Here is a 13,077-nt window from a genome sequence, read left to right as displayed (position 1 = left end):
TGATTGTGTGTGATATAAGCCTTGATCAAATTAGCAAGTTTTCTCATTCTTTGTGCTCAGAGCAAGTATGTCAAGTTGCATAATGGTTTACACAATGTGCCTGAAAGGTATACCTTACAACTGCAAACACCTAAACGGTTTTCAAAAGCACACAGCAATATCAATATTAATCTAGTTCTCAAGCATTTAATTGAGCCGACTACACTTGTCAGCCAAAGGTGCAAAGCCTTGTTTCACAGTTAACATTCATCTGAACATCTTGAGTCAAAATACTGGAAATGTGGATTTTGAGATTCCTTTAATTAGAACTTCACTAAATTTTCAAGGCCAGAAGTGAACACTTCTTTCTGAAATTTCAGTAGTTGACTATTCTACTCAGAAATGGAAGCTCTAATGCAGTACTTCATATGCCTATGACTAGCATCTTGAAAAAGTATACAACCTTCTGTGGGTACTGATGTATTTGATCAGTATCTGGGCAAAAGCAGGCAGATTCTCAGCAGGCATTTTTGTTTTCCAATGACATTTAATTTGATTGAAAAATGTGAGCTTTTTTAGTAGTACATACTTTGAGTATGATTATGGTCATAACCTCAGATGATCTGTAAATTGGAGTTTTCTCTGAAGATTAGCCCGTTTTGATTGTGTTAATATGGACATCTATTCTAATCAGCTCTGCGTGTGTGCTGCTGGGTGACACAGAGTATATTATTATTTTTTTTAATGCTTTACATTTCTCTTAATTTAAAAGTGGGGTTTATCTTTAGGCAGTAACACAAAGCCATTTATTTTTCTGGTTTTCATGATTTAGAAAGAAAGTGCATGCAAAAATACATTTTTGATATATTATAATTATACATTTGCAGAACTAAATTGAATTTTTTTAAAAACTTTCTTACTAGGACAAAATTTTGTTTCTGAAAGATTTAGAACAATTTCTGTTTGTCAGTATGATAGTACAGATGACATTTCTATTCAGCAAGTTTCTCACTTGCTGGGAGTACAGACTTCCTAATTAGCACGCAGCATACTTGTGTTAGGTAAGGTATAGTTGTTAAATGTTTTATACCATAATCATAGCTATGTATTAAAATTATCAAATTACAGACATCAGAGCACAGTTGGATTTCTATAAACAAAAATTAAGTCATTTGAAGATTTTTTTAATAAAATCCTAAAATGCTAGGAAAATTGGATAAGATTATCATATCCTATAGTGATGACAACGTTTGAGTTGGAAAGCAGGAATTTTAATTAAAAACACTTTGAGGCCTGGAAAATGTTTTTGGGGGGTTTATTTTTTATAGTATAACCGTAATTATTTAATATGCATAACGTATGTTCCTGTTTAGCTTTTATTATGTTAATACAACTATGTTATCTAAAAATGTCCATCATAGCTTCTAAATAAACTGAGAGTGGTTACTGGGAGGTTTTTTAAGCACAAATCAAAGCGATTGATGCATGGTCATTGAGGAAAAAATCTAGATACACAGAAATTACAAATGTAAGTACATTTTTGTGGGACTTTTTCAGCTGTTGTTATGATCTGCAGGCTTTACCAGTTGTAACACGTGCTTTTTTGTTAACTTGCTGATGTGTAAAACAGTACTTTGAACTTATATAAAGGCCAATGGTAGATAGCTTTTCAGCAGCAAGATGTATACATACTTGTTTGGTTTTGGATAACTATGCTTTTAAAACTCCGAGCAGTCTCTGAAGGTTAAGATGAAAAAGACGTTGAGGAAAAAAATCTCCATTGGCTGGAGAACATCGATGCTAAAATGTCCCCTATTGATGTGATAATTTGAGAAACAAAGTAGACTGCTTGATGCTTCCTTCCCATGCCAAGTCAAGAACTCCTCCCTGACTCATGGCTGTTGGTTTCCTTAATGAAACCCACGTCTGAATCCACAGGTAAACTGAATAACTTCACATTATGCTTGTGGATGAAAATTCCCATATCTGCTACCCATAAATAAATTTTTAAAAAATATTAAAAAAAAAAAAAAGTAAAACACCCTGTCTTCACTTTTTAATTCCTGGTTTTAAATATACATATCCTATAGTTTGCAATTTTAGACAGGGTACTCTCCAGTGTTTGAAAGCACACAAGATTAGATGCATATAAACAATTTCCATGTGTATTCTCCTTTCACCAGGCAGGTTAAAGTGTCGTCTGTTTTGAATGTCCAGAGGAGAGTGTCCAAATTTAAAATAATAATAAAAATATAAATTAAAAATGTACATGACCTAACGCTACTGTAGTATCATCAGTTGTTAAGGTGAACAGGCATTAACTCGTGCAGTTCTTCAACCTTATTAACTTGATATATTATCCTAACTGGAGACTATTAAATAAATAGTTTTCAATACAACCTATTTTTTTCCTATCTACTGTATTATTTATGTGTTTCTTTTTTGGTATCCTTTTTCTTCTAGAAGGTGTTCATCTTCACTAGAGATACTAGCTTGGTGAAAAAAAATATGAAGATCATACTAAATGAAGTCTTTTTCTGTTTAGTGACATATTAGTAGGTTGTTCTTCATCAGCGTTAACAGCGTAGTACTCTTAAAGGTGGTGACTGAACCCAAGGATCCACTCCTCTCTAGAGCCTAGGCTTGTTAATTAGATTTATATAGCTATGTATGTTAGTCAGTCTTAAGGTAATTAGATAGGGATGCAATCTTCCTTTGCAGCAGAGGCATTTAGGTCCATTTCTGACTAATACAACCATGGAAACTGCTCTTTGCAATGTTTATTCAAATTAACACTTGCAGGGAGAATGTTTTTCTCTCCATTTCCCTCTTCGCTATTTAAGCTGAAAGCTGTTGTCAACACAAAAGCATACTTACTGAAATTGTTCATGAGCAGACTTGCAATTTAAATAATGTACTTAACTGTTGTAGAGGAAAAGTGGCAGAGCATTCTTCCATTTTAAAAGTTTGCAAAGATACTGATTTTTCTGGTTTTGCAGCAGAACTGAATGCTTTGCTGCCTGGACTGATGATGACACAGGAAATCCCTCTCAGCTCTGAATTTTATACATTTTTATTCTCTCTGACGCATACTGTTTTGCCATACTTCCTGTCATCTTGTTCCAGCATGCTTTTTGCACCCAGTTTTCTGTTCCTAGACAATTTACTCATGTCATCTTAGCCAGCTTACTGGAGATCAGCGTCTTAGTTGTGATTCATGTGCTGTTTGGAACAAAATACCAGACCTAGCATATGCAAACTGCGGTTCTTAAGAAGCCTCATAGCATAGAGAACCAGGCAGAAATGTGAGTCTCTGGAAGGAATAACTGGCACTTGGCTTATCTGGCAACACTAGGTCACTCCTATAAAAAAGTTTACTTCCATGTGTCACTACTGAATTTACGATGTTGTCAATGTATTGCATTGGAGAGTAAGATCCAGTTGGCAGCAACCATCTCACTGCATGTCCCTCCCCTGCCTCTCCTTTTACCTTCTCTTCACACCCCCATGCTTTAAAGTAGTATCCTTACCTCTTGGGGCAACTCCTAGGTCATGGTTTTACTCAAAAGTTGTGAGATCTGTCAAAAGCAAGTGCCACCTCTGAAATTATTCTGTTGCCCGCAGTTGTCTTTAGCGATAAAAAAGGAGCTGTTGACATTTTGATGGCTTCAGAAAATACCATGCTGCGCTACAGCAATAACACCAGTAATAAAAGTTCAAGTGAAAATTCTTGCTATCACTGTAGGAGGATAAAAAAGGTATGACAGTACATTATCTGATGGTCACTGATAAAATGAAGCAGTCACCACGTTTTGCTGTCATGCTTATTGAGCCATTCTACAATAATGCTCTGCTGCTTCACTACTCGGTCATTGTACCTCCTATGTCTCTTCACTTATCAAAGAGAAGTATCTGAATTCTTCACCCATATTTAACTAGAAGTGCTGGGATGGAATATTCACATGTGAATGCAATTTCATGTCCTTCTTTAAGTATGGACTTTACTCAACAGGAACCCTTAAAAGAACAAGCTGCTTCTTCATTGCACTGTTTTAAAACAAAACATTTAGCCTCTGTGTTTCTGATGGGTTGGCCATGCCGATTACAGTATTCATTAAAGAATCCTGGTGTTGTTTTGAAACATCTTCAAGATCACACACTACAGTAATTCATTAAGAACAAGAGAAATATTGGCAATATCTTTTCAAGTGACCTTTGAAAATGGCTAAGTGGGAAGTAACTTTCACTGGTGATTCTGCTGGAGTAAAAATTGGCATGGTTTTCCTTGTAAGTAGCCAAGCAGCAAGAAAATGCACTTTTGTCTCAGAACCTGCTGCCCTGGCCCTCTGTGGTGTTGGGTAGAGAAGGTGATCTGTAAGCAGAGCTTCGAGAGAAACAATTTCGGATTTCATTGTTTGTGTTTGGGCTGTTGTTTGGTCATATTTGTCTGCATAGAAGAGGCATTTTGAGCTAGGTTAAGTGTTTGTGTATCTGTTTGTCTCTCCATAAGTTCTTAGGCATGTATAGGAGTAAACTTGTCTTCTTTGGTTTGGGACTATTCTTTTGATATGACATTTGCTATATGTGGAGCCAGAGACAATGAACAAGGAATCAGTTCATCTTCTGTGTCATTAAGATTCATTCTGTTTGTGGATTCAAAACCATATTTGGTTACATTAGTGTAATCCTGAAATACTGCTCAGAATTGTTTTGAATTATTTGGAGATTCCATAGCTCTCTAATTTTAGAGAGCACTTTAATTTACCTTAAAATTTTTGCATGCCCCAAGGCCCTCCTTTTATTTTGGCAGTATAGTAAAGAGAAAGTTTGAAAGAATTGTCATCAGTGTAAACCAAAACCACCTCAGGCAACTAAATGCATGCCTTTTGCTATTTTGTAGTTCATTAACTACTCTTGTTATGCCTCCCCTCTCCCCATGGCCACCTACCTCCACCCATCCCCCTGTGTTGTCATCGTCCGTGTCCCCCCCCCCCCCCCCCCAAAAAAAAAAATCAACCCCAAAACCAACCAAAAAACCAAACCCCAACACTAAGGAAATAAGCACACCACAATAAAAATGCTAATAAAGGGAGTAATTCCCAATGGACCTTAAAAGACAGCATCTGTAACCCTGATAGAAATGCCAGTCAGCTTTTTTTGATGTAAAGCATCTGTCTCCAACAGGAAATGAAAGCAGGCCTGTTTCTCCTTTAAAGTCTCTGAAGTAGTAGGTGGTGTCATTTGTTATACAGTGCGACAAGTCCCATGTTATTGCGCTGGTAGCTGCTGACTGCCTTTGTTAATGTACTGAAAAATTTTATCAGCTGTCTTTAATAAAAGACAATGTATGTGAAAAAAAAACCTGTAGTAAATGTCTCTTGCTCTCTTGTCCTCAGACCATTATCTATAGCTGTCAAGAGAGTGATGGCACTGATATATAATCTTGCAGTCACCCAAAATTCTTGCAACTGGTACAATAAACCATAGATACTGGGGTGGCTAATACCCTAGAAAGTTAGAGAGCAGTCTCTGAAATCCTGTGCACTTCCTCATTTGAAACATGAAGGGGTTGGAAGGAACTTTCAGCACTACCTGAAATAAGTTATCGGTTCACACATTCCACGGATACATTTGTTTAAAGCATTAATGTCCTAAAATGTCTTGAGTCTCCAGGAAATCGGGAATGACATGTAGAAGTTGGAAAATGTCAAGTTCGGTTAAAAGGTGTGCAGCAAGTTCTTTCTCTAGGTGTTTTTGTTGCTTGCTCTAGTGAAATGATATATCACATTAAAGGCATGGTGGCAGAAGAGTTTTCTTAGCTAGGCATATAGTCTTATATATATGACATTCTCTAGAGTACTTGATTAGTACCATACACATACCATATTTTCAGGGGTGTGTGAAGGAAGTGGAGAGGAATTCTGGAAGCCATATGAAACAACTGTGTTACTTCCCACACAATAAGTTTGTGGATGCTGTAGAATTAGCCCTGAGCACATTTTAATGTGTGTCTTGTTTAGTATGAGTCATTCTAGGTATAACATTTTTCAGTCCTTAATCATTGTAAGCTTTGCCTGGATGCAAAAATACGCACATGTTTATATTTCAAGTGAGGAGACAGTTCTCTGTCAGTAACTGTGCTCTTGAAAAAAGCTGTTTGATTCATAAACTCTCATTAGACAAATAAGGAGCACAAATTTGGGTAATGAACCATCTTACTCATGATTTGAGAAAATTCTCTCAATCTTATGTCTAAAAATAAATGAATAAATAACATATGTGGATATTTAGACAGCCATCCATATACAGCGGGGCTGTTTTCTGATCATTCTTCACTTACATCACTGCAAAAAACCCAGAACATCCGTAATTAAGGGGTGTATTATTCCATTATAATATAGTATGCAAGACTGGCACTGTCAAGGTGGAGCTATGGTAATGTGGCTGCTGATATGTGTTGTCCATAGCAAAGATTACCTTTCAGGGCCTTGTTTTTCCTTCTCTGTATGGAATATTACTGAAAAGGAAATTTTGGAGAGTGTGTAAATGGGAAAACTTTGTAAAATCCAGCTGGTTTTGTTTTGATCTGATTTCTTAGTAGAATGAAGTGACTGATTTAGGGGTGGTGGAAATAATCTGTCAGGATAAAAGCAAGAAAAAAATAAATCTAAAAATAACATATTCAGATTCCACTGTGTTAACATTATGAAGTTTACAATAGGGAGGGCTGAACTTGTTTTGTTTTGCTTGATTTTGAAAGTCTGGAAGCCAGTTGTGAAAATTTAATGTGTCACAATTCCTTGAATTTTTGTGATGCATGTGTTAATAGGTGAAAAGAATCGGGAAGAAAGCTGGGAAAAAAAAAAGAAATATTTTTAGGATATAAAAATTGATATTTTTCTGAACAACATTTCCATCACAAAATTTAGGTTTTGGACACAAGAATTGTGAGGGGAGGAGGGGGTTTGAAGATTGATTCAGAAGGATAAGAGTAATGAGCTTAACTTGCTAGTTGGAGAGGCTTGGAACATAGGTAAGTCTTCCTCATCCTAATGACTTCCTACTACCACATCAGTCTGGGAGGCCAGTTCTAGTGTGTATTTTATTTGCCTTCTACCTACCATATTTTTCTGAAGTTATTGTCACTGAAGGGCTTCTAAAGCAAACCAGCGCCCCCACATAGTAGTCTGAAGCCAAGTTTCCATGTGGCTTCACATTTTGAATAATGCATCTTGATCCGAACACTGGTGAGTAGTGTCCTGAAACACTTACCCTCTGAGGCAAAATTAATGTGTCTTGGAAAGTGAGCGTTCCTGAAGCTCATTGAAATTGATAGTGACCCAAGGGAAGAACCATAGTGAACTTTGTGTAGAACTTTCCCCCTCTTTTTCTTTGAAATGCAAGGTACCGGTTTGGCAAATGCCTTTCCTGTGCTCTTACTAACATGTGAATACCTTAGGTACTTGCAAAAAGGTAGGTTAGACTGTTCTCTTCAGCTTCATAAACCTGCTTTTCTGCCCTTGTAATATTTGTTAACTCCAGTAACTAGGCATATTTAATTATCATGAACAACCTATTACTTCATAATAAAATAATCTAAAGATGAAAAATTAAAAACAAGGAACAGTCTGCTTTCACTAAAGATGGAAAAATTGTTAGTAACATAAGAAGCTTTTCAACATATTTGTTATGAAATTTTCACATCTTTGTTATTAAAATAGCATGTGTTTCCACCACTGTTAATTTTATTCAGTTGTTCATTAAGAAATAATTGCCACGGCCTGAATTTAAATGGATATCGTAAGACCCCTGAATCTGGGAACAGATTGTATTTTCTACTAGTTATAATTAAGACAAAGAGAAAAAGGGGATGAATTCCAACGTGTTAACTGTTCCCAACGATTATAAACTCTTTACTGGCAATGGGTTGAATTAAAACTAAATTCCTGTCTTTAATCCAGTCTTGGATTACTTTAATTTTCTCTTGGAAACTGTGCTATGCTGACATTACCACATGTAAAGCTTTATGAGGTCTGTGTTTTCTCATTAAATAGAGAAGTCTATGTCTGTAGACACCAGAGCTTGCCCTGTTTAAAGCATAAAGTATACAGCAGCTGTTCAGCAACTTTTTCTTGTTATCTCTATTTGCTTAAATTGGTAAATTGCTTCCATGAAAAGTCTGCAAACATAAGGGAATAATTTGCTTAAGTGGAAGAAGATAGTCTGAAAAGAAAAACTGAAAATGCTCCTAATATTTCCCCTTCCTTTTTCTTTGTACCAGTATCCAGCTGCCCTAATGAATCTTGGAGCCATTCTTCATCTGAATGGTAAACTGAAAGAGGCTGAAGAAAACTACCTCCTTGCTCTTCAACTTAAACCTGATGATGTCATCACTCAGTCCAATCTTCGCAAACTGTGGAATATCATGGAGAAACAAGGTTTGAAGACATCCAAACCATGATGATAAAAACTCTGAACATTTTTTTTCTTAAGTTGATTAAAACCATGAACTAGAATTTCCACAGAGCTACCCGATCAGAAAACTCATTGGACTTGACTGCAAGGATCAGAGGTCTTAATTGCTGCTAAGAGAAGCTATTCTGCTTTTTTGGCATAAGTTTTTTTCGCTAGATAAATAGAAAAAGGGAGACTTTGAGATATTCATGAAGGACTTGTTGCCCCACAAAAAATAGTTAGAACCATAGTACTTGAGAGAAGGTGTTTTGGCATATTTGATAATTGCAAATCCCATATTGCTCACTTTCAGGTGTGTATTTGGAATGTATACTGTCACAGAAATACTAAGGGAAAATTGTACAGTATACATTAAACCATATGGGAGTAAAAGTGGTAATAGTAGGTTAAAGTATTTTGCTGATACTGTAACTCATTAAAATGTATACTAAATCCAGTGTGTTTGCAGTTTGTCTTAATGCTGCTGTATCTCACTCTAGGACCACTTGCTTACCAATTTCACAGCTTATATAGCCTTTTTTTTTTTTTTTCAAACCTGTCACGTGATTAGATGACAGCGTTAAAAATTGTTTACTTGAGAATATGCATATTATTTCAGCTGGTTAAGTTTTAATGCAGTTTTCTTGAGATACACAGTCAAATGGCTGTGGGCTAGACAGAATGAGCAAGGAACCACCCATATTCTTCTACATCAGGTGTGTATGTAGAGCGGTTAAAAAACAACAAAAAAAAAGTCCAAAAGTTTGGAGTTGTGATTTAGCAATACAAGCAAGACTGATATTTGCCCTGATATCAAATGGATGTGGTCAGACTTCTGTCTTCAGAAAAAAAAAAAACAAACCCACAAAAAAAAAAACCCAACAAGTATTATATAATGATGTGTTTGATTCTCTTTACATTGCTGTCAGATAAGACCAACTTTGAAAACTTTGAACTGTCTGCCTACAATATTTCTGCAATAACTCAGCCAAGTGAGATTCGAAAATATTAGTGCTTGGATATGCTACAAATGAGACTTCATGAGCAACTCTGAGAAAAGGGAATGTTACACATTGGTGAGGCTAGCAAATAACTGAAGGGACTTGATTAGATCATGCTTAAAACAGTGTAGATCAAGACAAATCTGTAAAGGGGGTCGTCAGTTACTTTTCACAGTGATGGTGTTTTAAAAAATATTTCCTATTCAGATTCTAACCAAATATTAGCATTCTGTTTGTATTCTGACATGCGCTAGCAGCAGAGCTGTCAAATATCTAAATATGCTTTTGGTGAGATTCAATTTATTTTTGTTTCAGAATGATTTGGCCTATTTACTGTTTTAGTCTTCAGTTTTTAAATGTAAAAATAATTTATTTTAAATTGCAGTGTATTGAAGCTTTAGTCAGTTTTTTCCAGGCCATTTGTTAACAGCTTTCTTTCTTTGGAATAAGTATTATTGCTTGTAAGAAAATTTACTATTTCATTTAATGACCTGTTGGTATCTGCTTCAGTGTTCTTTTCATAATGATAGATACAATGCTTAAGTGGTAGAGCACCTTGAACTGAAGCTTCTTCAGGATCTTCTGTTAAAAACTTTATTACTGAGAAAGGGTTTGTGTTTGGGGTTCTTTTTGTTTTCTTTTCTTTTTGTTTTCTTTTGCTTTTGAACTGTTGAGCACCATTCCAGCAAAAGCGTAGAGAAGAATACTTTGCTGTATTTATTTATTTATTACTTGATTGCAGCAACATTACCTGCCATTAACACAACAGTCTGTAAGTGTTACTATTCTTTTATTTGTTTTTCCTTGCATTTTTTGTGGTTAGTGTGTGTACCTAATGGGAAAGGGGATGCTTGAGTTATACTGTACCTTATTGGTCATTCTCCCCTTACACCTGGATTTTAAATCTGTATTGACGTAGATTGGAGAGTAGCTGTTTTGAAGTCAGTATAGTAAAAAATTGTAGTCGTGTGTGTTTCTTTTTCTTTCCTCTTGCTCGCTAAAATACCGTAAGTTGCTAAGTTTACAACTGGCCTGCCAGAAGGGCCAGAGGGGCAAGATCGTTTGGTTTTGTGGAGTGTGTCAAGTTTTTCTCGAATAATGTTATAGCTGGAAAAGCAAAATTGAAGGGTCAAAAGGTGAATTTCTACTTTATCATTGAAACCAGTGTTAGAATACAATGGTAGCTTGAAAGTATTCTCCTGCTTTACTGATTTTCTGGAAAAAATATAGAATTAATTAGATAGCAAATGTAACTGAATTCAGTATAAAACTGTGGTACCCTGCAGCTTTATTTGCTCAACAGCCATCAAGCTTTGATGGCTTCTTGGTCTTAACCATTCACTATGTTATTTGTTTCCTTCAACCTGTACTCATTCTTGTTTAGTAATTTTTATTCGTTGCACAAAGGGGGGAAAAGGGGGAGCACTCCTGTGATGCAGTGTCAAGCTTGCATTGATAAATGTTTTTATTGTTTCTTTAAAAAAAAAAAAAAAAAAGAAAAGAAAGAAAAAAGGACTAGCGCAAATTTAACAAGAATGTCCCTGAACACATTTTTTTAATATAGGTCTGGGCTTGATAACTTTCTTCTTTTGGGATAAATTTAAAACATGTTTAAAATATGTCTCTCTGCTCAGGGATTTATGGCAGATTATTGCAGACAGTGCTAAAAAGAAAATTAAAGAGCACAAGACAAGTTTACTAAATTAAAATTTTATTTTTTGAAAAACTGTTATTTGTATAAATTATCAGATTTGTAGGCTTTCCTTTTTGTAGAAATAATTGTTTATGTGCCAGATAAGAGAATTTCAATTTTGTTTTCAATAATAAAGCATTGATAACTAATACACTGTGCATTCCTTTATCTGTTACTGTAACAACAATTTCTAAAAAAAATTATTCTAATTTAATGAGTTATATTGACTGTGTTATGTATGGGAGAACTATACACTGTAAGCAGAGTACAACCTATCACAGCTGGCTTTCTTCTGTACTCTATTGCGATTATACTTCAGCTGATATTTTCGAAAGTGTTCTCTGGAAGCATTTTTTAATATTTCTGCTCACTAAATCTAGCCAAAGGACTATGGAAACTATTATATTTGATCTTTGTTTCTAAAATCTGTGGGCATAAAAGCAGATGAATAAGATATATTAATAGATCATTTTTATATTGACATACAAACATGATGTCAGTAAAAACATTTCTAATGTCTAATTGGCTGCAAAAGCTGGAAAGAAGACTTCGCTTACGTACGTGGCCTTTTTAGTGTCTGAGATCACCTTTCTCTTGTGTGTCACATGATCCGTTTCAAATTTGCTGCCTTCCTGTGCAGGAGATGTCATGAAGTACTTGACCTTTCAGTTTCCTCTTAATCTTCTATGGACAGAGCCGCCTTAGCTCAGTGGACCTAATACTAATATTTTTATACCTTTCTAGTTCTGTTGCATTCAGGTCCTATGCATTGATAGGTTTGCTCTAGAGCTGAAAAACATTCATGGACATGAGCAGAGCACTAGAGAAGCTTGGGTCACTGACTTCCAAACTCAACTGTCATCCCTTATTTTTATCAAAGGTCATGCTTTGCCTTCAGATGTGGTCATTCCTTGCCTAAATAGGTTTTGATGAAATGGGAGATGATGAACACAGAGTATGCAAAGAATAAGCTGTTCTGTGTCACTCCTTTCTCAGGGAAATAGTCTAAACATGTGCTTGAATGCCTGCTCTAGCATCTTCCCCCTAAACCCTTCTCTGCAAGATCCTGTTCTGCTTGCCTGTTTTGCCGATTGACTTAATACCAAGCAAAAATTAATTCCAAATCAAATGCAAGAATAAATGCAGTTTATTATATTACAATACAATAAAGGAAAATAGCGTGCAATATGATAAAAGGAAACAGTACTAGTTATTATGCACAATATGATAAAAGAGTAATAAGAGCAAAGCATCAAATCATTACTTCAAAGCATTACAGAGACTAAGAAAAGGATACATCATCAATTACCACCCTAACATCATTGGGACCCACACTTCGGCTGGGAAGCCCCATTGCAGCTGGCGCCAGGAGTCTCTCCATAACTGGGAAGATTCCTATGTGGTGTGTCCACCTGTAGGTGAGGCTTCTGGCCCAGTCCTGGAACTTGCCACCTTTGTACTCAGTGAATAACAAAACCAGTTTACAGACCTAGTGTGTGCAAACTTTTAAGTTTATGCTAAGTGCAGTCAAGCACTATCTCATGGTTCGTAAGGCTCACGCACACACCAGGGATGTTGTACAGATGCCTGAGCATGATGGAGTTACCGCCATGACACAGCTGCACACGCTATTTATTGTCTGGATGGTCCTGCCCACATCTGGCTTGTTCTGGGGGCTCAAGACAAACACCACCTGCACATTAAATTTGTCCTTGAGCTCCTTGAGCTCAATGTCCAAGTTAAATGATTCCTAGTTAAAGGCAAAGACTTTTTCATAAGCAGGAATCAATTTAATAAATTTTCACCACACTGCCTTGTGTTGTGCTTCCGATGTTTCTGTTCTTGTAAGCATCACACTTTTCAGGCAGCAGATACCTGATACCTCTCCATTTCTGATGGAGGCACACGATGGCTCTGCAGTGGCTTTTTAGCCCTGCCATCTTACACAGG

General features: G+C 36.1%; 1 protein-coding gene across 2 annotated transcripts in view; it reads left to right on the top strand.

The window, feature by feature from the left end:
* Nucleotides 1-9,294, top strand: part of TMTC2 (transmembrane O-mannosyltransferase targeting cadherins 2) — a 252,425-nt gene extending 243,131 nt beyond the window's left edge. For both annotated transcript variants that reach the window (XM_055808895.1, XM_055808896.1), the window contains one exon: nucleotides 8,261-9,294. In XM_055808895.1, coding sequence (XP_055664870.1) covers nucleotides 8,261-8,440 — 180 coding nt within the window. In that variant the 3' untranslated portion in view covers nucleotides 8,441-9,294. The remainder of the gene's footprint in view (nucleotides 1-8,260) is intronic.
* The last annotated feature ends 3,783 nt before the right edge of the window (nucleotides 9,295-13,077 follow it).

Source organism: Falco peregrinus, chromosome 6, assembly GCF_023634155.1.
Source record: "Falco peregrinus isolate bFalPer1 chromosome 6, bFalPer1.pri, whole genome shotgun sequence".
NCBI lineage: Eukaryota > Metazoa > Chordata > Aves > Falconiformes > Falconidae > Falco > Falco peregrinus.
This window is presented reverse-complemented; position numbering and strand designations above follow the sequence as displayed.